The sequence below is a fragment of the Zonotrichia albicollis genome, chromosome Z (genome assembly GCF_047830755.1).
Source record: "Zonotrichia albicollis isolate bZonAlb1 chromosome Z, bZonAlb1.hap1, whole genome shotgun sequence".
Classification (NCBI taxonomy): Eukaryota; Metazoa; Chordata; class Aves; order Passeriformes; family Passerellidae; genus Zonotrichia; species Zonotrichia albicollis.
Window position 1 is genome coordinate 35,160,954 of NC_133860.1, and position 23,803 is coordinate 35,184,756.

General features: G+C 37.5%; 1 protein-coding gene across 4 annotated transcripts in view; it reads right to left on the reverse strand.

Moving 5' to 3' along the window:
- Positions 1-23,803, reverse strand: part of PDE4D (phosphodiesterase 4D) — a 353,397-nt gene that overhangs the window by 229,217 nt on the left and 100,377 nt on the right. Inside the window, exons 1-2 of one of the 4 annotated variants that reach the window (XM_026795167.2) lie at positions 20,378-20,514; positions 19,456-19,716 (exon numbers count right to left, since the gene is read on the reverse strand). The exons of 2 other annotated variants lie outside the window; for them this stretch is intronic. In XM_026795167.2, coding sequence (XP_026650968.1) covers positions 19,456-19,502 — 47 coding nt within the window. In that variant the 5' untranslated portion in view covers positions 19,503-19,716; positions 20,378-20,514. Of the gene's footprint in view, positions 1-19,455; positions 19,717-20,377; positions 20,515-23,803 lie in introns of those variants that run through there. One more of the 4 variants, XM_074533512.1, reaches the window with a different exon arrangement.

Consider the following 23,803-nt stretch of genomic DNA (forward strand, 5'->3'; position numbering starts at 1 on the left):
TTAACCAAGATTTTTCATTCAAACATGTTGATTTCATTAGATCAGGATTCAGATACAAAAGAAATTGCAGTGAGAGGAAAAAGTGAGAGAACCCTAGGTCACACACAAAAGTAAAAAGAGGGTACTAATTTAAAAACTGAAACCATTCTTTTTCATTTTCCTCAGCTGGTCTCAGTATGTTGTTCTGTGCTGAGCAGTGTAGTGGTTGGAAAAACATGACCATTATCTCAGGCTGAGGATAAGAAATGATTGGCTTCTACAGTAGTAACCCATATCAATTTAAAGAGAAAGAATAAAAGAAATATAAAATTTATTTAAACCCTATAAACAACTGCTAAAGAAAAAGAGAAAAAGAAGGGGGAAGGAAAAGGGGAACAATAATCCTACCTGGTGTTTAATAATTTTATAATTATAAAACAAAATTCGTTCAAAAAAAATCTCAGTGTAAACTCTTGCATGTGCAGAATCAAGCCTTAAAAAACATCAGTTTACCAATTACTGTGCAATTTTCAAAGATATTAAAGTAGGTCATTTGAGAACCATGACACAACTTTTCATTGCTGCCATTAGAATGTAAAGAGCATTTTAAAATGTAAAAATATTTTCACAGAATAAAAAATAAAAATAAAATCAGATATGCAGGATTCTTTGCTCCTACAATCATGGCAATTTCTCATATACCTTTCAAAAACATTTTTGTGAACAGAAATCTATCAGAGACAGCAACCACTTTGTAATGCTTCTGCAAATAATTTAACACTGGTACAATTTTCAAATAACCCACACTCTCTACTTTTAAAGAATATCTAGAGCATCACTATCTCACCTAATTCTTTTCATAACCTAATCAAGATTTCCCCTAAATCTACCCTGAGTTTTTTGGGTTTCTACTGTACTGTATTATCTTAAGCCACTTCAAGTTAGACATCTATTTAATATTCAGTCAGAATAGATTCATGACTACTGGAAAGCAAAAGACCACTTACTATGGAAGATTTTACTTATCCTCACATTCCTTGCAGCAATGTGCATTTTATCCTGTTAGCAGACCCATAAGATTATTCCATAATTAATATGACCTTAATATTATATTACTTTGGCTTAAGTTTTTGTTTGTTCCTTCCTGACTGTGATGAGAACATAGGTTCTTTTTTACCAAAAAATTAGCCCAGAAATCTGCACAGAAGCCTTTTTTTAGTAAGATATAAACATGAAAATAAAAGGGCTTAATGATGACATAGTAGAAGTGAAGTCCAATTACATTAAAACAGGTGTCTGATGTGTTGCAAAGTGAAAGATGTCATTAGGTCTAGAGAAAAAGGAGAAGAGCAGTCACATGGATCCTTAAGAGTGATACCAGCAACATTGGTGAGAATAATAGCTGCTGACGTCTCAATGAAATTAGCTACAGCAGAGCTGGATTATGAGGCACTGAAATAGTACTCTGAGAACTCAGAACTGACCTATTAATCACATACAGAGCTAAAAAGCCCTACTGTGTACTAAAAGCTCACCAATGAGAATACAATTCACTAGAAACTTTCTGATATTTATAGCCACAATCTATACACAAAAGTAGGGTATGTGAGAAAAAAATCGTGCAATGAGTATTCTGAAACTTCCACTGAAGATATTTCATCTCAACTGGGGGTGGGGGGGAAAACACACCAAGAAAATAAGGTGAGATACTTGCTAGTTTACCATTTTTCAGAAAATATTTTCTCAATAATCTACTACCCTTAAAAGATTAAGGAGAGAAAATGCTTTATTAGGTTCCAGCAGCAGTCATGCTTTCCATCCTGCAGGTTATTGGTATTAGTACTCCATAATGCTTGCAGCAAGATGCACAGCAATAGCTATATAGAAAAAAAATCTATCAGGGGCACTAATGTTGTCTTATGAAGAAAATATGAAAGTATTTTATAGGAGCTAAAAGTAACTGAAAATATAATCATAAAACTACTGCAAATAATAGGGAAATGTGAAATGTAATGCAAATAAGCAACAAATGTACCAAGCATTATTGAAGAAATAAAAAAGAATGCACTCTTAAATATGACTCAAATTACATGCTTGAAATGTCATCTGGAAGCTGTTTAAACAAATACCTTATAAAAATCATCTTTTAAAACATCTATCCTTTCTTTCTAGGGACGAAAAGTAAAAACAATGTAACATATTGCCAAATACTCAAGCTAAATCAAAATAGAAACCATTACTACAATTGAATGAGATAGAAAAAACATAGTGTACTTGTCACTTTATTTCAGATATTATACAATACGCACAAAGGAACTAAAGTGATATAAAATTTCACCCAAATAATTCATGAATAATGGAAGATAAAATTAGACTGTCAGTAAAAGATATACAAACAGTTTAGCATGTTAGCAAAAAAAAAAAAAAACCTTAATATATTACTTTAGGTTACTTAGTTTACTAGAAAACATTTGAATTCAGAAAATGAACTACAAAAAAGCATGTAATTTATCTGAGCATATAATACATATAAAAAATCTTCAGCAGAAATAATAGAATTATTATATTTGTTATGCCTGGATAATAAGTACACTGTTTGCTAATAGATTAGTATCTTGAGACTATTTTAAAGAGATATTTCATACCAGATCAGGTTGAAAATACTTGAATTACACAGCATAGTGAAATTGAAAGCTATCATCAAAGTTATGTTCAATTATAGAAAGCAGTTGTGCTCAGCCGTGTTAGTTTTTTTGATCCAAATGAGGTGTGAGTCCTAAGTATTAAAGGATTATAAAATAATCTAACAACAAAAAAGGAAAATAAGTTAGCAAATAATACTGCTGAAGTAAATAGATTTTTGATTTAGTTATCTCATAAAAAAACCCTTAAAAATCAATTTGGATTATTCATAAATTATTTTTAATCTGTTTTTCTCACTGACATGAAAACCTATTGAGATAAGAAGCTACTGCTAGAGGCATCATAATTTATTAAACAGCTCTGGCATGAGACAATAGGATCTACATTTAATTGCTTCTGCTGCTTGCTGATTGCCCTATTCACCTTGATACAGAATCACTATGGGAGCATTCTATGTAAAATGTAATGTCTCAGCAAAAATAACTGCAATAAAGACCCATAAGATTACTACATGGCGTAGTATTCAGTGCATTCTACAAGTCTGTGCAATGGGAGAAAACAAACTCTCTGCATTCTTGCTGTTATTTTTGGTGGACGAGGATACCATCAGGACCATAAACTCTCATGTGAACTTGGCAGACTGCTCCAGCACATAACTACCTTCTTCCAATGAACTACCTTTTTACATGTTGAAATTACTAATGCAATTTAAGCCAAAAGTGCTCTTGATATTAATGGAAACCAAAGAATGGTTTTCAAAGAATGCCTTGTTCTACTCTTGCAAATCCCATTTTCAAAGGCATAAATGACTTTTTGAACTTTCTTCATGGATCTAATATTATACCAAGAATCTACTTTGTTCACAGTTTCATCAATCTCTTTCCTTACTTTTGTAACTTTAAAAGAAGTAGCTGATCACTAGCCTGTAGAAATTTATTTTTGAAAAGGTAAATAATTTATCCATTATTTTAAAAATATATTATTAGTTAAGATACAATGAGAACCCAAATGCATATCAAATATAATTTAAAATATACTTAAATAGTGAGTTTATACATTTTAGATATCAATTATACTTACTTATACAAGCAGTTGCATCACTAAAACAATTCTACCAGATCCTTGTTATTCCAAAAAATTCAGTCCTCAAAAATGGCAGGTAAAAAAATGCAAACAAACAAAGAAAGCAAATGCCAAAAAAATCCTCAACTAACGAATCAAAAGAAAAGTACTTAAATGAATCCATTCACCAGAATGGATTTTCTAGCTGCTCTGCTGTTACAGGCTCCACATGCTACAAACCTCTTCACAGCTATTTTTAACATGCAACACTCAATTATTTTCATGCCTTTCTCCAATATCCTATTGAAAGTCTGTTCCAGTGGCCAATTAAACCCCATTGATTTCTTCTATTTTGCCAACACAGCTCTAACAGAGAAGTATTAGAAAATCCAATGGTCTGAAGCTAAATCTGCCTAGCCATGTTGGTTAAACTTGCCCTTAAAACTCTGCAACAGTAGAGGAGCCACAGGTGAGATATTTCTTTTACCATCTCAAGTACATCTTTACCAAAGGTTACTTTTCTAAAATTATGTTGGTTTTTTTTTTTTTTAATAAGAATTCTCTTAGACTCCCATTTTCTATCATTGCAGGTATGTATTTAGAATAAAAAAATATCCAATATTTGCCATTCAATTTCACAGTGTGTTTGGAATTCTTATGTTCAGTAGTTGAAAATCAATGTGCAATAACAATACAGATCACTGAACATACTTGCAAACCATTTTTTAATTTCCCTGTCCTTACTTCTAATGTAAAGAAAAAGAATTCAATCATATCATATATTGTTTTCTCCTGAAAAGGAAACTGTCTTGATTCATAACAGAAAGTCTCACTCAAAAATCCTTGACTGCAGCTACCTAAATGTCATAGCAGTCAGGTGAAGTCCCTAGTGACTGGAAAAAGGAAAATGTTGCATCCATTTTTAAAAAGGGTGAAAAGAGGATGCCAGGAACTGCTGACCTGTTAGCTTCACCTCTGTTCCTGGGAAGATCCTGAAGCAACCCTCCTAGAAACTCTGCTAATGTTCTTGGAGGACCTGGAGGTGATTCAAGACAACCAGCATGGCTTCACCAAGGGCAACCTGCTTGACCAACCTGGTGGTCTTTTATGATGAAATGACTGCATCAGTAAAAAAAGGAGGGGCTGTGGATGTCCTGGACTTGTGTAAAGTCTTTGACATGGAAGGGACACAGCATCCTTCTCTCCAAGTTGGAGACAGATTCATTAGATGGATAGACTATATAGCAGATGAGAAATTAGCTGGCTGGTTGCATCCAGAGTAGTGGTAACCAGCTCAGTGTCTGCATGGAAATCAGTGATGAGGGGTGTCCCATACAGGGACACATACTGGACTAGGACTGATTATTATCTTCATCAATTTCATAATAGAATCATGTTTGCAGATGACTCCAAGATGAGTGGGACCATTGACGTGAAGAATTGACTACCAGACAGAACGATGTCGACAGGTTCAAGAAGTGAATTCATGTGAATTTTATGAGGTTGAACAACGCCAGGTACAAAGTCCTGAATCTGGGTTGGGGCAACAATAAACAACACAGGCTGGTGGTTAAAGGGACTGAGAGCAGCCCTGCCCAGAAGGGCTGGGGGCTGCTGTGGGTGAGAGGCTGGACCTGCCCCAGCCATGGCACTGCCAGCCCAGAGAGCCACACGTGTCCTGGGTTGCATCCAGAGCAGGGTGGGCAGCAGGGCCAGGGAAGGGATTTTGACTCTCTGCTCTCTTCTGTTCTGGTGAGATCCACCTGGAGCAGAGTGTCCAGGTTTGGAGAACTCTGCACACGACAGGAAGACAAGGACCTGTTAGAGCGAGTTCAGAGCGAGTTCAGAGCAGGGCCATGAAGATGATCAAAGGGGTAGAACAGCTTAACTAGAAATAAAGGCTAAAAGAATTGAGGTAGTTCATAATGAGAAGTATCCAGGGTGACCTTGTCATGGCTTTTCAGTACTGAGAGGGAGTTTATAAGAAAGATAGGAACAGCCATAGTTATAGGACAAGGGGTAATGGTTCTAAAACTGAAAGAAGGTAGACTCAGTCTAGAACTAAGGAAGAAATTTTTCATAAAGTGGGCAGTAAAATATTGGAACAAGTTGCCTAGAGAGGTGGTGGATGTCATTTGCTGGAAACATTTAATATCAAGCTGGATATGGGCTCTGAGTAACCTGATCTAGTTGAAGATGTCCTTGCTTATTGCGGAGGGGGCTGGACTGGATGACCTTTAAAGGTCCCCTCCAACCCAAACCATTCTTTGATTTGATGTGATCCCCAAAATGACTCAGAACACTAAAAAAAAAGGTCTTGCTTGCTTTTTTAAGACATGCAAGCACATTTGTGCTTTTTTCAAAGCATCCCCCAACAAATACTAATGATAGTGCAGAACTTACCCAGGATGCCAAAACCTCGTTTGATATCAGAAATATGATACATCTTAAAGCCAGTAGCACTCACTGCTGCTACAACAAATCTCATTCCAAATGTTTCAATGTCCTAAATTTACACTCTTGAAACCTAAAACTGAGGCATCTTGAGTACTCAGCATTTTTAGAGCACTTCAAGCACTGGTGAATAGCTAGAAAAAAAGAGTGGGTTTTTATGAAATTTAGGAATGCTTCTAACTGTCTCATTCTGTGTTTTCTGTAAATTGACAGTAGAAATACTGAGCACATTTTTGATAAGGAAAATATTACATCATTGTTGCTTTGAGAGGTTCTGGTACTTTCCCAGTTGTGTCTCTTACCTGCACTATTGATAATGTGAAAGGATAACACAACTGGACTAGACTGCCATTCTGTAACAGCATCCCTCATCAAAAGCTCAGAGGCACCTAAAGCACTTAAGGTCTGTATGAGGGATTCTTGAAAGTACTCAGAGTGATGTTAACAGATTAACATCTGTGGTTATCAGAGGTATGGATTAATCTTCACTGCAGACTCCATTCTATGTTTCTGTACTGAACAGGTCTACATGGATAATGCTTGGACTCTCCTATTTCTCACCCACGTGTAATAACAAACTGGCCTCTTCACTGTCATCATTGTCACAGTACATCTGAATTGCAAGAGTGAGTTGCTGCATGAAGCTGAGACATTTCCATCTCCAGTGATGCCCCAGCACAAACTCAGTTTGAGGGTACAGGAGGTGGGAAGCACTGAGTGGACAAATAGCTCTACAAGCGCCACTGCCAGAACTCAGAAGTCGTTTCCATATGGATGGAAAGTGTTAGAAACAAACAAACTGAAAGTGTTTTCTAAACAAGATTGTTATATAAAAGATCATAAGTTTTAAAATTATTTCGTCTAAGGTTTGGTTTAAATCAGAAGACAGGTTCCAAAGCTATAAAAAGGGGGAAACAGATACATATAATCATGTAGGCTTCATTTCTTTAAGAAACCAGGAAAAAAATTCCCCATATGTAAGTACTTTTATATATATAAAAGAGCTTCAAAGCATTTCTTCCTGCCTAGCTTCTAGCATTCTGTATCTATTCACTTGATTAAAATCCAGTAAAATGCTTTTGAATATATGGAAAGTAAATGGCATTTCAGGAAAGAAGTGAACTTAAACTCATAGTCACAAGTAGGTTTGTGTATTTTATATTTTCCAAGTAAAAAGATCTTTATTAAAAGTACTAGATAAGGACATATGCTTTTTTGGGCACTTTTTTTTGTTTTTTTTATTATCAGGGGGATGGCAAAAATGAAACATTGCAATGAAAGTTGCAAAGAGAAAGACTGAAAATCTGCAAGTGTGTTTGTTTTCACCAGGAATTTAAATATATTTTTATTCTAATACAGATGCCACTATCTTTGTGATCAGACTTTTTCTTTATACAAGTTCTAAAGGCAGATTCTGCTACAATATACTGTATTTTGCTCCAGGAAGTACTTTCATTTTGCCTCTCCAAATTTATTTTTAATATATTGTATAAAAAATGAAACAATGACCTGAACATCTGATGTTCTAGAAGGACTGCATGTAAGCATGGTTCAAAATTGTTCACTACGCAAAAAACTTAAAAATTTTATTCATAGTCACTTTGCAGGGGATAAGCAATGCTCTAAATCACCTTTAAAATCCTTCTTCCATTCATGGAACAAACAAGTGAGTCTCTATCTGGTACAATCCCTACCTTATTATGACTTAATCTCTGATTCCTGCTTGGTTGCCATAAATAGGCAGATATTAGCTCAGCTGCAGCTCAGCATGCATACCTTTTTGTGACTGTGGCATTCCCAGAAGCAGTTACTTCACCACAAGCCTCATCTCCTTGCAAAATGAAATCTTACAGAAAGAAATATGATTAGGCTTTGAGGATTATACAATGTAGAGAGATTCCACTCTTACTAAAAGATATGTATAGCATATAGGTCACCAATGTGTGATTCAATGATTAAGCATAAGAGCATTTAAAATTTGAAAATACTTACTATACATATAACCAACATTGCAACCTAACTCCATTTTTATCCAAATCTAGCATCTAATAGCCGAAACTAAACCCCTCAGTAAAAATCTGTCAAATGTCACAAAGGGTAATTTCAGTATTTATGGGCTGGATATTCAAAATACTGTTGAATTAGAAAGGGGAATACAAAACCTAAAACAGTACAAAAAAAAAAGCAGTACTTTTCTTGTCTGGGCAATTTCTAGGATTATACCTTCACAGGACAGGTTACTCTGCCACAGATATTCCATGAGAAACACCACTCTCTATGCCAGTTATTCAAAAAGATGGAAAATTCTGTGGGGTAACTGCACAGTCTCTGCTTTCTGTCTGCTTTACTTTTACTCTGAAGAGCATTCCCAAGACATTTGAGGTGAAAAGTCCAAACAGCAACAAAGAAAGAAGAAGTTGATTTGCAACCTTCCCCAAATCTCCAAGAGATATCGGTGTTAAAGAGGAAAAAACCTACACTCTGCCAGCATTTGAGACAACCAGTAAGAAATGCAGAAAGACTGAAGTTATGCCAAAAAACAAGTCAATGTAGCACTGGGTATGTCTCAGCCTGTACATGAAAATATACTTTTTTCTACAATACTATCCTAACATTCATGGAATTTGGGTTCCACTTTTCTCCCAGGTGTTAATTTCTTCATATCTCAAAGCTTGTGGAGAAAATGATAATTTTTATTTCACCTTGTGTGTTGTTTATTTGAAAACAAGAAGAAGACAACAAAACTTTTGAAAACTACAAAGATGAAATGATGGATGCCAGACTAAAAAATTGTCATAAAGTAGAATACACACAGAGGCCAAATATAACAAATGAAATTGTGTGGCTAATTTGGAATGTCTGTAAAAGTTCAGACTCACTGTTTACAAATCAAAATATTGAAGAAAAACAAAACACAGAAGAAAAATAGCAGTTAGAAGCCATGTTTGTTAGAACAGTCCATGAGATCTGTTGCATGAAACGATACTTTATAACGGGCAGGGAAAAAAACATGAGTGACAGATTTCAATACAGTTTCTGGGAACTTTCAGATCTCCCATAAATTGAAAAGCATTGGATAAAATACATCTCTCGGACTTTAAGGATTAAGTAAAGTTTCTGAAGTTGGAAGACTAAGTTACTATTTAGATCCCTAGATATAAATAAGTTGATGAATGGATGCAATCAAATACAAAGCTCAATATATTTACTTCTCAAACTGGCACTATTTTAGTAAATAAACCTGCTAGTGGAGGATGGTATGATTTGTAGGTTGCTATTTCACTAAATAAAATTGCATTTTTTGTCCTGAATGTGCAGGTTTTAGTTTAGTTGAGCATTGATTTCCATACATTTCTGAATGTATCTAGATAGTGAATGTGACATGGTACTTGTTCCTCTGTCTGAAGTTTTGAGAATGCATATAGGTAACACGCCTCACTCCTTTTTCAATTATTGCACTTGCTCTGTTAAAGACAAATGATTCCAAGAAGCAACAGTGGGAGATGACATTCCTAAATTCACAGACCTTGAAAAGAAAACTTCAAAAATGGCCTAAGGTGCATAAAATATTGGACCCGGAGAACCGTTTGAGAGCGGCTTTGGGAAAAGAGACTTTGGGGTATTTGTGAGTGAAAAGCTCTGTGTGACTCGGCCATCTACACTGCCAGCCCAGAGAGCCACACGTGTCCTGGGCTGCATCCAGAGCAGGGTGGGCAGCAGGGCAGGGAGGGGATTCTGCCCCTCTGCTCTGCTCTGCTCTGCTCTGCTTTGCCCCACTGAGACCCCACCTGCAGTGCTGCGTTCAGTTTTGGGGTTCTGAGCATCTGAAGGACATGGACTTAGAGAAGGGCCACAAAAATGATCAGATGGATAGACCACTCCTCCCAGGATGAAAGGCTGAGAGTTGGGGCTGTCCACCCTGGAGAAAAGAAGGCCCTGGGGAGATTTTAAACCACTTTCCAAGTGGGGCGTAAAGGAAAGCTAGAGAGCGACTTTTTATAAGGACATAGACAAGGAGAAATTACTTTAAACTGAAAAGGAAGAGGTTTAGGTGAGATATTAGGAAGAAATTTCTTACTGTGGGAGTGGTGAGGCACTGGAACATGATGTCCAGAAATTGTGGACTCACCATCCCTAGAGCCCAAGACAAATCTGGATGAAGCTCGGGGTAACCTGGTAAAAGTTCCTGCCCACAGTATGAAGGCTGGATCTAGATGAATCCTTAAGGTTCTTCTAACACAACCGTTCTATGATTCTATGATCTTTATATTCAGTAAAAATAAAAAATAGCAATTGAATAGCAACTGATCCATCAAACTAAATCTTCTTAAAATAGCAGTCGAAAATACAGTCAACTTGCTTTTTTAAATATATCTCAAGTATTTATCTGTAAACGAAATGAAAATAACACTGCAATCAATCATTTGGTAACTAAAATTGACTCAATCCCCTGAGGGCACTCCTTGTTCCCTGAAGGTATTATTTGCCTATAGAGAATATAGTTGAATACTGTAGGCTGTCACAAATGCAAAGGCAAACAAAACATCTTTTCCCTAATATCCATGTGCATATATCACTGGGATATATAAGCCTCCAAGTATGATGCTTCTACTCTTACCAGAAAGGCTATTTCACCATGAAGGGACTGTCCTGCTCTGAATCTCCAAGGTACATAAAAAATCAGCTGTAGTTTTTTTCCCAGTTTAAAGGAAGTTAAACTGAAAACCTCATTATTTGTGAGTAACAGAAGGTATATTGACATCAACAGAAAAAAAAATTGCTCTTAAAAAACTAATGGTTTAAGAACGTGACCTTTAAAATCCGTTCAAATAAATTTGTAAAGAAAAATAAATCCATTAAAAATGTGAATAAGACACATAAAAAGAAGGGAATATAAAATGATATGATATGGAATCCCTTTTTTTTTTCTTAAATGGTTTGAAATATCACATTTTTAATCAAATAAGCATAGGCTGACTTTAGAAATTCACCAAACAACTGTTGTGCCAAGCCCAACAATTTGTGAAGGACACACAAACATTCTGTAAGAGTTAGAACTATGTGAAAATGCATAAAATTTAAACCTCAACTACTGAGATCTAAAATGTATCCACATGTCAGATCAAACTTTTGGTAGTGACTAAACCTAAGAATTTGGTCAGTCAATTTGGTCATTACATAAGGAGCTAGATTTCATTGCAGATGGAAGGAGCTAAAGTAATCTCTTCTCACCTCTTTAAGAATTGTCTGTTTTCATGAAGGGAACAAGCAATCATCTGTCATACCAAAGTAAACCAATTAAAAGGAGACAATACGAATAACACAATCTAAACTGATTGCTTCAGACAAAATATGAAGCCATGCCACTTGAGAAAAAAATAAATCTTCCACATTTTTTGCAATGTTACTGAGAAAAGTCATTCAGTAAAATTAAAATTTGTGACATAAGTAGACTAGATATCATCTTTTTGAGAGATTAACTACACGAAATAGAACTAAAAGAAACAGATTCCTTCATATAACTGAATTTGAGACTTGGGTATATTCAATTTCACTATAGCTTTCCAGAGGTTGAATATCTTTAATCTTCAGGGAATTGTTTTATTCAGTTCACAACAGCAGAAGAGTTGCTGCCAAAATAAGGCAAAATACAAATATTCATACCATTTTTTGCCACACATTTTTAAAAGGAGTAATAAATTCTCTAGGTAATCTAGGAATGTCAATTTAGCTAGTTGTAAAATTAGAGAAATAAATGCCCTTTCTCTTAATATTTTTACATTCTTCATAGTATAAATGGATCAGACACCTAAAAATAGTTTCTTAAGAAAAAATATTAATTCCTTTTTCAAATGCTGTGCGCGATATTATCCACTCCTTTGAAGCCTTTTATTTTGTGCCCTCCATTTCGCTAATTCCATGGAGTGAGTCACAGAGGGAAAATTATTCTGTTTATTAACATCTACTGACAAGTAGCTTTTACTAGAAATATTCTTGTATTTTGTAATGGTTAAAATAACAATTATCTTAAATCATTCTGCTATGATCAAAGAGTTAAGTGAGTCACAAAAATATCTAGCAGCACGTACTCAGTTTAGGTTTCAGCAGGCATCTGAACTAATCTTAGAACAAAAGTTGCCATTTAGTATAGTGTGTCCCTGAAACCTAACTAATTCTATTTCAGTGAGATTAAATTACAATAAGCTGTAAATTATAACTGATAGCCAATCTTCTTAATTTTCTGTCAGCTTTCAATATATTTATGTTGTTCTCTCCCCCTCTCTCTACTCTTCCCCCTGCCAACAAATACTGGGCTGAAAATATCAAACAAAATAGTCAATCTTCACTTACAGACATGGACAATTCTTTGGCTGTCTATGAATAACAAATGCATGGATTTCAAGAAAACCTGCTAATTTACCATTTTATTTAACACTATAATTTCTTTTTTCAGTATGAGCCATTCCACTTCAAATAAAGACCACATCCACTAAACTTGGGCCACAATGTTTAGAAACAATATAAGCACCCACTTACCCACTTACAAAATACTCTATAAATTATACAAATACTTCATAAATGAAATTACTTATAAACAACAAATGTGTAATCAGTCATACCTAATGTAATAACACCTTAATAGATTTTGAAGTATTTTTTCTTAATTATTAAATTATACCTAGTAGGTAGTGGTGCAGGACAGTTTTTGCTGCATGAAACTGCAGTATGGATTAACTCTTCTCAAAGAAAAGGCAACTGTTTTTGAGTGTGAGGCGTACAGTTAAGTGTGAAAAGACTGTAGAAAAACTGCATGAACACTCAACTGGTGTTTTATGAGTTGAAGAAACTTCAGTTTAGTTTCTACTATTGTGACTGGATTTTCCATGAAGATATAAATCAGGATTATATTAAGTGACAGCAAGACTTTCAGCAAGTTTACAGGACGCTTCAAAAAATGACTTGAACATAGATGAAAATGATAAAATCTATTCCCTACTTATAATGAGGCATAGCATGTCAAAGTGTTTTCAAACTGAATTGACAAAAACAGTAGTACATCACAAGGACCAAGCTCGACAATAACAGCTTCATTTACAGATTATATGCTGAGGACAGAAGACCAGAAGACAGGGCTTGGCAAGATCCACATTTCAAATATAAAAAAGTTCCATTTGAGTCAGTTGCGGTAATATTAACATAATAGTAATCTGAAAATGCAGGTTATATGATCTCATTATTCTGGAAAAATAGATTAGAATCCCAACAGCATACTCATCTATCTAGGACATCCAAATTGATTAATTAGAGTTAATATTAGCTTGTATAGTTAAATTATCTTGCCCATGCAGAATAAATTTTGCATGCAAATGTGCCGTAACTATTGTATGGAAGACTATAGAGCATTTCTGTGGTAAGGGGTAATTTACATACACATATACAGATACCTATCTAACCTACCCATCAGGGGTGCTGGCAGGCTTAGCTGAGTATGGTATCTGGAGTACTTTCAACTTTTCACATGCAAACATTACAGTAAGTCAAATGACTGCTAATATTAAAAAAAAAAAAAACAAACCAAAAAACTAAAAACAAATGAACCCTTGTGCTCCTTCCAAACAGCAAAAATTATTTAATCTCTTATCTGATATTCAGCATGCTGAATGCTGGTTAGATGCTACTGGGCAAATGAGGTGTTATAAATACAAAAGAAAAGGCATAAGAGACCTTAAAATTTAACATTTTGTTTCAGTCAGTATCCTACTACATCCTACTACATTCATTTTCACTTGAGAAATAGACTTCGACTATGCCCAGAGAAAAGTTTCACCAGTCACTGAGCATAAGAAAACAGGGATTTAGGTGACCTTTCATATTTAACAGTAAGTACTGTCAAAATCTACTTTTCAGAGACCAATATTCTTTGCTCTTAAAGATTCTTTCTTAGTTTAGGAAACCTTTCTCTTTTTTTTCCCAAACTTAGGTTCAAATCCAGATTTCCAAAGGATAACCTGAGATGTTCCTGTAGTGATCATATGTTAAGCGTAAAATATATGAAAGCTATTTAAATACTGTATTGAAACGCAGTTAGGAAAGAAGCCTTTTTTCTTCTGCCACTATAAAATATAGATAATAAAATTCTTCTAGAAAAAGCAGATGAATAAATACTGCATTAAACATTTCTGTTAGAAGTGAACAGTTATGCCATGAGAAGGGCATAGCACTGGTCAGATTCAGTTCCCCATGACAACTTCATGAGCTGAGGGGACTCATCACATCCTAGGAACATAACGAAAAGTTGATTTCAGGAATTAGCATAATATCTTCATTTTCCATCAGTTTTCTTTACAGCTACATATTCTACTTTTATAGACTATAATAACTTGCATAATAATGGAAAGCCAAACCAATTTTGGCTGGCTGAAAATCAAGTACTATTCCCTAAGAGGCAAAAAAAAAAAAATTGGCATCATTATTTTAGAATACTGGCAAAAACAGAAGATTGAAGTTTATTAACAATTGCATTCTTTCAGGGATTTACTAATCACAGAATCATTTGACTTGGAAAGGACCTTGAAGATCATGGACTCCAACCTTAAACTGACCACCTTGTCAACTAGACCACAGAACTAAGTGTCATGTCTAGTCATTTTTTAACATCTCAGGAATGGTGACTTTACCACCTCCCTGGGCATCATATTCTAAAGCTTAACAACAATTCAGTGAAAATATTCTTCCTGATGTCCCAGCTGAACCCCCTAAGGCCATGTCCTCTTACCCTGCCACATGTCTCCTGGGAGAAGAGGTCAACCCCCATCTGGCTGCAATCTCCTTTCAGGCAGTTCTGGAGTATGATAATGCCTCCTTTTCTCCAGGATAAACTCCCCTATCTCCCTCACTTCCATTGTCCATCTCTGGCCTTGCTCCTGCCCCTTAGTGTCTTTCAAGGAGAGGGGTGCTCAGAGATGGACACAAGATTTGAGGTGCAGCCTCATCAGCATAGAAGCCAAGTGCAGGGGGACAATCCCGGCCCTGGCCCTGCTGGCCACAGCATTGCTGATCCAGGCCAGGATGCCATTGGCCTTCTTGGCCCCCTGGGCACAGCCTGGTTCATGTCCAGCTGCTGTCACCAGCACCCCCAGCTCCTTTCCAGCCACTCTGTCCCAGCCTGTGGAGCTGCCTGGGGCTGTTGTGACCCAAGGGCAGGACCCAGCACTGGGCCTTGTGGAACCTCACACCACTGGCCTCAGCCATGATCCAGCCTGCCCAGATCCCTCTGCAGAGCCTTCCCACTCTCCAGGACATCAACACTCCCACCCAGCCTGGTGTCATCTGTGAATTTACTGAAAGCGCACCCAATGCCCTCATTTAGATCATCAATAAGGAAACTGAACAGGGCTGGTCCCAGTCCTGAGCTCAGGAAAATGTCACTTGTGACTGTCACCATTCACAGCCACTCTCTGGGTCCAGCCATCCTGACAGTTTTTAACCCAGCAAGGGAGGCACCTGTTCACTCCGTGGGCAGTCAGCTTTGCCAGGAGAATGCTGTGGGAAATAGTGTTGTTGTGGGAAAGGCTTCCCTGCAGCCCAGGTAGGCTCCATCCACAACCTTTCCCTCATCAACTGGGCAGTTCACCGGGTCACAAAAGGCAACCAGGTCGATCACACAGAACATGCCTTTCTAAATCCATGTGGGCTGAGCCTAATCCTCTGCTTGTCCTTCAAGTGCCACATAATGATTCTCAAGGTGATCTGTTCCATGACCTTCCCCAGCACCAAGGTCAGGTTGACAGGCCTGTAGTTCCCCAGATTCTCCTTCCAGCTTTTCTTATGGACAGTCATCAAACTGGTCAACCTGCAGTCATCCATGACTTCCCCTGTTAGACAGCACTGATTATAAATCATGTTATTGATGATAAATGATGATAGTAAGAAATTTTTGAAAAAACAGTTAAAAATAAAATTTATATGAGGCAAAGGGTAACAGGTATAACCACGCATTTGCACTGTTTTTCATTAAGTATATAGAAAATAATACTCAAGTAAATATGGGGGGATTAAAAAGGGACCAAGAGAGGATTCTTTTTCTTTTATTCTCTGCCCTGATAAGCAAACTAAATTTTATTCAATCTCAATAGGCTGAAATTTGATAGAAAAAGTTGAACAGTCACAGGTTACATTTTCCATTCTGAAGTTAAGGTATTATTCTGTGGATTAATTTCAAATCTTTGCCAGTTTAAAGGCAGACATGCTTTTGCCACTTCTATTTTCCTTATGGTAAAACCAAAAGGCACATGCAGTAGTTGTTTACATTATGTAATTAAGCAAGCTGAAATTGAATGCATCTTTATTTGGTTTGTCATCACAAATGCAGATAGAATGCAATGGAAAGGAAAGCCAGGTTACATAATTCAGCAGTAAATGTTTCTAAAATAATTTCCAGTGTGAATGGCAGTAGGCTACATACTGTTGATACATAATTTATGCTGTATAGTGTGTAATGTGGTAAGTAGCTATAAAATCCTACTCCTCCAATTATCACCACAAATGTTTCAGTATTTCCAGGCCTAACTTTAGACTTATCCAGGACATCACTTGCTCCAACCACTGCACTTCTTAAATGTATTTTATATTTGCTCCTCTGTTATCCAAACTCTGAAACAGTTTCAGACAAAATACTCTATTTTGCTTACTCCAGTCTCTGCTTAGCAATCCATTTAGAATCTATTTACATTATAGCTACATTTATCTGTCTGATATAGTTGTGCTCCCAGTCATACTGCCTAGGAACACACAAGTTGCTGCTTTTTGCCAGTAGTCCATTCCTACTTTTGCTAACATAATCAGGAGGGTTCAGATACTGAGATTTCCACTACATTTACCAAAGGTTATGGGTTCCAAATCAAACCTTGCTATACAGGCCATCACTTTTTTTGGCCATTCTTTCCCCAAATCCCAATAGAGGGCCTAACACAAAAGACACATCCACTCCCTTGGCTTGTTACACAACATTAAATCCTGGATATTCAAAACTATTTATTGTATTTCAGAAAGGTTCACATTTTTATTCCCCACAACTCCTTCTCCCCATATGCTATGCAAGGCAAGCAGGAACTGGCCCATGAAGGCAAAATGCATGTCTCTAAGGTACAGAAAATAACTTTAATATCAATTATGTAGTTCTAAAATATTTGGTTCTGCATGCTCATAGAGGTTACAAACATCATGACGCATATGACACAGGCCAAAGGGCACCTTTGATGTGTTGCATAAGCAGTGAACAAACATTATTAAAGATGATCAACTAGTATTTGTATTAATAAACATAAAACTATTTGTGTCCCGTGAAAGATATTCCTTCTTTTATTTTCATTGTCATCCTCTAAAGGACATCTGAAAGTAGAATGAGAGAGTGCATACATATATATGCAGAACATTTCATGACAATTTCCACTCTCAGTAGAAAAGGATAGCACACCTTACAGTCATTGCATAGATTTTTGAGGCTTCAGAATTAAAGGAAAACCAATGACTTGCAACTTAACATCTGACACTCAAAAATGCCCCTTACAGACCTACTGTAGCATGAATAAGCAAACTTGCCTATTCTCTGAGAGCTGACATGAACAACAGCATGCTAAAAACATTTGCATTCTAAATTAAGGCCTGTGATTAGGTTAGCACAAATGCAGGCAGAAACCATGGTATGGTTTGCATTCAGTTAAAATAGAAAATACAGAACATATAATTATCTTCCATGTCTTCCCATAAAACACTTCTGCTGGGCTTCCCCAGACAATGGGCTCACATACTGTGGCAGAGAGCAAGGGGTGGCAAGGAGCAGACAGGGAAGACAGGTAAGCAGCTTTTAGAGAAGATGAATAAAAAACTGACGGTTCGTTCCTAACGTCTTTCAGCAGACTTCACTGCTCATGTTTGAAAAATGCTTAGTCAGGAGATTAACCTGTGGGTTAAGGAGTGCTTAAAACGTTCCTCTAAGTGAATAAAAACAAAGTAAACCATATTCTTAGAAGACAATGGAAGTGCTTTCCCTGTCAGGTGCGGGCACACCTGCAGTGTCCTTTCCGGCACACTCTGCAAAAAAAAGCCGCCAAAAAGGAGGAGGAAACACATCCGAGATGTCGCTAACAATTCTGTGGGGGGGATGCGGCGCGAAGCTGGCTCTCCCGAGGCTTTAGGGGCCCGACCGCTCTGAGGGCCGGGCGGGACCAGCCGTAATTAACAGCACGAGCAGAGGCGCCGGCAGCAGCGCGCGCCCGCTAATTGTCCGCGCGGCGCCGCCCCCCCGCGGTGACGCGCGGCGCGCGAGCGCTGCCATTGGCGGCGCGCGGGCGGTGACGGCGGCGCGGCCCCGCGCGGCCCCGGCGGGTCCCGGCGGCGCGGCCCGGCCCGGCCCTGCCCAGCACCGGCACAGCGGCACAGCGCCCTGCCGCGCACACCGCCCCGCCGCCCGCCCGAGGGCTGGCTCGCTTCAGCAGCTTCCAAAACGGGTTTGCTTCCAGTGCTCTGAAAGACTTCGCGTTTACCCAAAGGGCAAAAGTTTCATGGGGAAGTATATTTGCCCTAGCTAACAATCTTCATTAAGCTCTAACCAAGACACTAATTCCAGCATCAGGAAGAAGACATGACGCAACAACCACTGGTAGAATTTATAAGCAAGTTGACTGCACTATTTTGCAAGGCAAGTAGAAAGATTTTTCAGTCAGGAAGGACTATAGATGCCTGTGATTCAAAGAGGAAACAGATGTTTTAATGATGATAAAGGGATTTTAATGCTATATGATTGTCTTTCAAACGCCACGTTGAAGAACCTCCCATACAAAAACATTCTACAGCATTTACGCATATCTTTAATAAGTAATCACTGAATTGCCATATGAATGAGCATTTTTTTCAGGTCACTTGAAAGTATATAAACAAATAAGTTCTAGGACAAACCAACCATAGGATAAATATGTGGCTTCATTATTTTCTTCAAATCAGGCTAAGAAAGAAATGTGAAGAACTATTCCTTTGATACAGGAAGAAAATACATCACCTTGCTCAAAGTACTTATGTAAGAAAACATGACCATAGCAATACAATTTCTATGACTTGCCTATTTTGCAAATATGAAGAAGTGCTAAACTCATATTACTTCATCACTACTATCTCTGTCTGATTTTCATTTCTTTCATAGCTCTGTTGGTCCTCACTTGACATTTATTTAGGCAAAAACATAGCATCTTGTAGTTGTCACAGTATTTTGCAAACAAGCATTCTGAGTTTAACAGTCTATAATGTGTATTGATTACTCACCATATCCATGAATGCCTCCTAAAGGGGAAATTATTCACATGCATCATGTTCACAGGTCTTCCAACATTAGTGTTTTCCTTGTCAGACTGATTTATCTGTTATGGTATTCATAGATGCATGCCAGAACAACTGCATGAGCAGTCAACAGCAGGGATTATTGCAAGAATTACTGTAATCCACAAAAATAAAAATTCCCAGGATCCAGTGAAAGACTTCTCACAGGTTTTCTAGGTACACGTCCATCCATTTATGCATCACTTGCTATTTTAAAAAAAACATTAAACTAATCAGTATACAGAAACTGTTCTGACAATGCCAACAGTTTGCCTTGAAAAAAATCCAAGTGCTTTGACTGTGAATTAAAGCATCTTCATATGCAGCATTTTGGACAGTTGGAAAAGGTTAGTTAAAAGATAGTTTCTTGCCATCTGTGCCAAATCAGTGTTTAGGGGGAGATGTGTAACTTCAGACTGCTTTGCCATGTTCAGAAATGAATACTGCTTTTTCTTCTTTCTTAGACACATATTCATCAATGATCAATTTAATGCAGTTTTCCTTTCTTACGAGCCTGGGGAACAGAAGGATGTTTAATAGCCTTGCACAACAACCCCAAACTTCTCTCTGAATTTGATACTGTGACTTTGTTTCTTCAGCTAAGAAAGAAGGAAGGAAGTATGCTTTTTCCACTCCATAGGACAGGACTAGAGTTAGATACCATCAAGAGATATGATCATGTCATGATCAAATTCATTTTTGCTGTCTAACCCCGTAATAAGGCTGCCTGCTCCCTTTAAGTGAAATGACTAAGCTATTGACTCTCACTGCAGAGTCTAGTTCTGTTTTGATATTATACTGTATATAAACCCACGTGCATCAATTGGTATGTTGCAAAACGAAAGCAAAGCTGTAAGTCCCGTGTTACCTAAGCATTCTTTCTCTGCTGTCCTTTTATCCCAATTCAGCTCCCAGACAGTAGTTATCACTCCTTACGCTCTGGCAAACATCCTCGGGAAGATTCTTAAGCCCAGGCTACAGAGACGGCATCTATTTTGAAGCAATGCAGAGTCAACAGGCTCACACTTCCCTTTCCCGGACCAGAATGTGCAGCCTGCCCTCGGGCTGCCGGTCTCCTCGCCCAGCAGCAGCAGCAGCAGCCGCGGCAGCCCCGGACAGTGTCGGGCTGCGTGGCACTGGTCCTGCAGCAGACTGGGCTCGGCTGCGGAGAGGGCTCTGCCTGGCAGAGGCTGTGCTGGCGTCAAGGGGGCCCTCTAGGTGGGTTCTCCCGGCACCGCGCAACCTGCCCTGCCGCTCCCACCCGCCCGGGATGGAGGGGAAGGACGGGGCACCAGCGGAAGAGCCTTCCTTAGGACGGTGCGTGCCTCCAGGATGACAGAAAGCACTGAAAATTTTGCATGGAAGTGCAAAAATCTGCAGGAAAAGAGACGCGCAGGAAGCAGGGTTCACCATGTTGATCTGTGCTGAGATGGAAAAGATTCCTAGACTTTTATACTTCAGCATACCCAGGGCATACATTGTTTGCTAGCCATTCTTCTAAATGGTTTACACTGTACTAAGGCTTCTTAAACTTCTAACGACCCATTGCCCTTTTGGACAGGAAATCCTGCAGTATGGAAGCCAGCTGCAACTTCAATGACATTAAAACGTGTGATAAGACTTTGTATTTGATTAGGGTGTGGGTGAACTTGGGAGTAACATGATAAGCTACTGCACGTCACATTTGTATAGATCCTATTTCCTTAAGATCATTTCTGTTGCTTGTCACAACCTTATTCTACAATACCCTAGAATTAGCCCTAGTAGAGTTGATGCCACTCTGAAGAAAGAATAAAATATTAAAGTACTTGAATGTCACAGTGTATTGACAGTGAAATGGCATTTATTTCTATTCAGTATAAAAAAGGAGCCTATACTGCCACACACATTTTTATATTACTCAACACTTATATATTACTGATATTACTACCTATTTGAAGACTTACAGCACAAAAGTACGAAAGATTACAAAATTTAAAGGGGCTCTATCATCATTTATGTTCTAGTACTCTATACAGAAGGTGACCTTTTTTTGTCATTTAAGTACAACCATGATAGAAAGTTAACTCTGAGAATTAGAAATAATGAGAATGAAAGTTAGCATTTTTCACAAAGATGCTACAAAACAAAATATATAATTGTTCAGTAGAGATAAATATTTAGTATGACTTTAAAGAGACCAGGTAAGGTGTTATAACTATGTTATGTTCATGCTGTATGTAAAAAGCACCCCTATGCCACACTTCCCAATTAGTTTGGGAATTTATAGCAGAGACATTTGAAGATAATATAAACAAAACTCTAAAAGCTGCAACATCATGTGATTAATCTGAATATGAAAAAAAAACCATCTATTCCAGTTATCTACTGCTTTCTCTAAGCCAGATAAACTTATTATGAAATATTAACTGTAGCAAATGCTACACAATTCTGCACCATCATTACTATTTCATATTGCACTTATCTTACTGCATGCTTGCCCGATCACTCACAGGCACTGACATTTTCAACACTAGAGTTACGTAATGACTTGTACTATCTTGAGAAATAGCTTCTCAGCACTGACCTGTCACAACATTTGAAATCTGTGAATGAGTCTATTCTGAATATGTGTTACAATTTCTCTGTTTTTCTTTAGTGTTAAGTTCAGCACAAAGCATAGCACCCATTGACTCAGCTAATTTCATTCAGAAGCAGAGTTGCAGAAGGAGTGTGGGCGTATACAAAGTTACTATACAGTACTACAGACCAGTTAAAGAACTCACCAGCAAGCTGAAGTGCACAATATATGGGCTTTCCAGAGCAGGGATAAATTAAAGCTAGAGACTTTACCCAGTAAAATAGGTTGGCTTGTGAAATTCTTCCCGTTCAAGCCCATAATAAATTGCCAACCACTGTGCATTAAAATTTAAAAAAATTTAAAAACCCAACAAAGCACAAATAACAAAGCAAAACAACAACAAACAAAGAAACAAAATTGGAAGCAGATTTTAATTTGATTCTTTGGTTACCAGAAGAGTGCTCTGACAACTAGAATTTAGGCTGTATGACAGCAAGTCCAACTTCCTCGTTCAAGCAGAATCTGAACTAGGCATGAAGAAGTTGGAGGGTGAATAATAGACACAAACAGGAATCTACAAGTAATTATGACTCTTCCCTGATGTAGGGGAACCCTAAACTCCAGTCATTATACAAAGTCTTCTTGACTATTTTCCACTGAATTTAGCTGGGAAAAAGTATATTGGTAGTAGGAACCAGATTGTCTGGAACCTTTTCTCACTTCCAACAACAGTTGCATTGGACTACAGAGTGAGGATCTATCCTCTTTCTCTCTCTCAATAATCTTGGGAATCCTTCAGTTCTTGTTGCCCAGTGAAATATCTAAAAAGGGAGAATTAAATAATATGTCCTATTAACCTTATTTTTAACCAGCCTATTAACACTGCAAATTGCAAACACCTTTTCATTCTGTTTTTTTTTTTTTTTTTTTAAAGACAAACCAAAGAGAGGATTATTTGCATCTCCAATTCTTTGCAGTCTTCCTCCCACAGGACTCAGATTTTCAATTACTATCCATACCAGAAAATTCACTTGAAAATTGATTAAGGTCTATGGCTGTTAAACTGAAGTCCTCTAGAATATTTTCTTTGCTCCTCTCATAGATGCAAATGCACTAGCAGACACCAGAGGAAGAGTTTCCCTTGTAACACTTCTGGCCTTTATCCTGCATGGAATGGTCTGGGTTGGAAGGCTCCTTTAAAGGTCATGTCCCTGCAATGGCAGGGACATCTTCAACTAGATCAGGCTTTTTTAGAGCCATGTCCAAGCCGACCCTGAATGTTTCCAGGGACAGGTCATCCACCAGCTCTCTTGGGAATCTGGTCCAGTATTTCACATTGTAAGAAATTTCTTTCCTACACCTACTCTGAATCAACTCTCTTTTATTTTAAAACCTTCTATCCAATGTTCTATCACTGCATACCTTTCTAAATTATGACAGTTCTAAGAGAGATAAGAACCATTCTACCATTGTTAGATTTTTAATGCAAAACTCAACAAAACCAATGAAAATATATCATACAGATGTACACATCCTGAGGAGAAAACTGCACCAGGGGCTTATAGGACATACATTTGTATGCCTAGATTGAGTCAAAATTTTTCAAAGACATCAGTTTAATTTGCTGCATCTTTTGATTTTTGTAAAATGGGGGCAAAAAAATAATTGGATAAAATATTTTGCTTAAAAAACAGTAGTACAAAGGGCAATACCTGTATCTGGAAAGGTAATAAT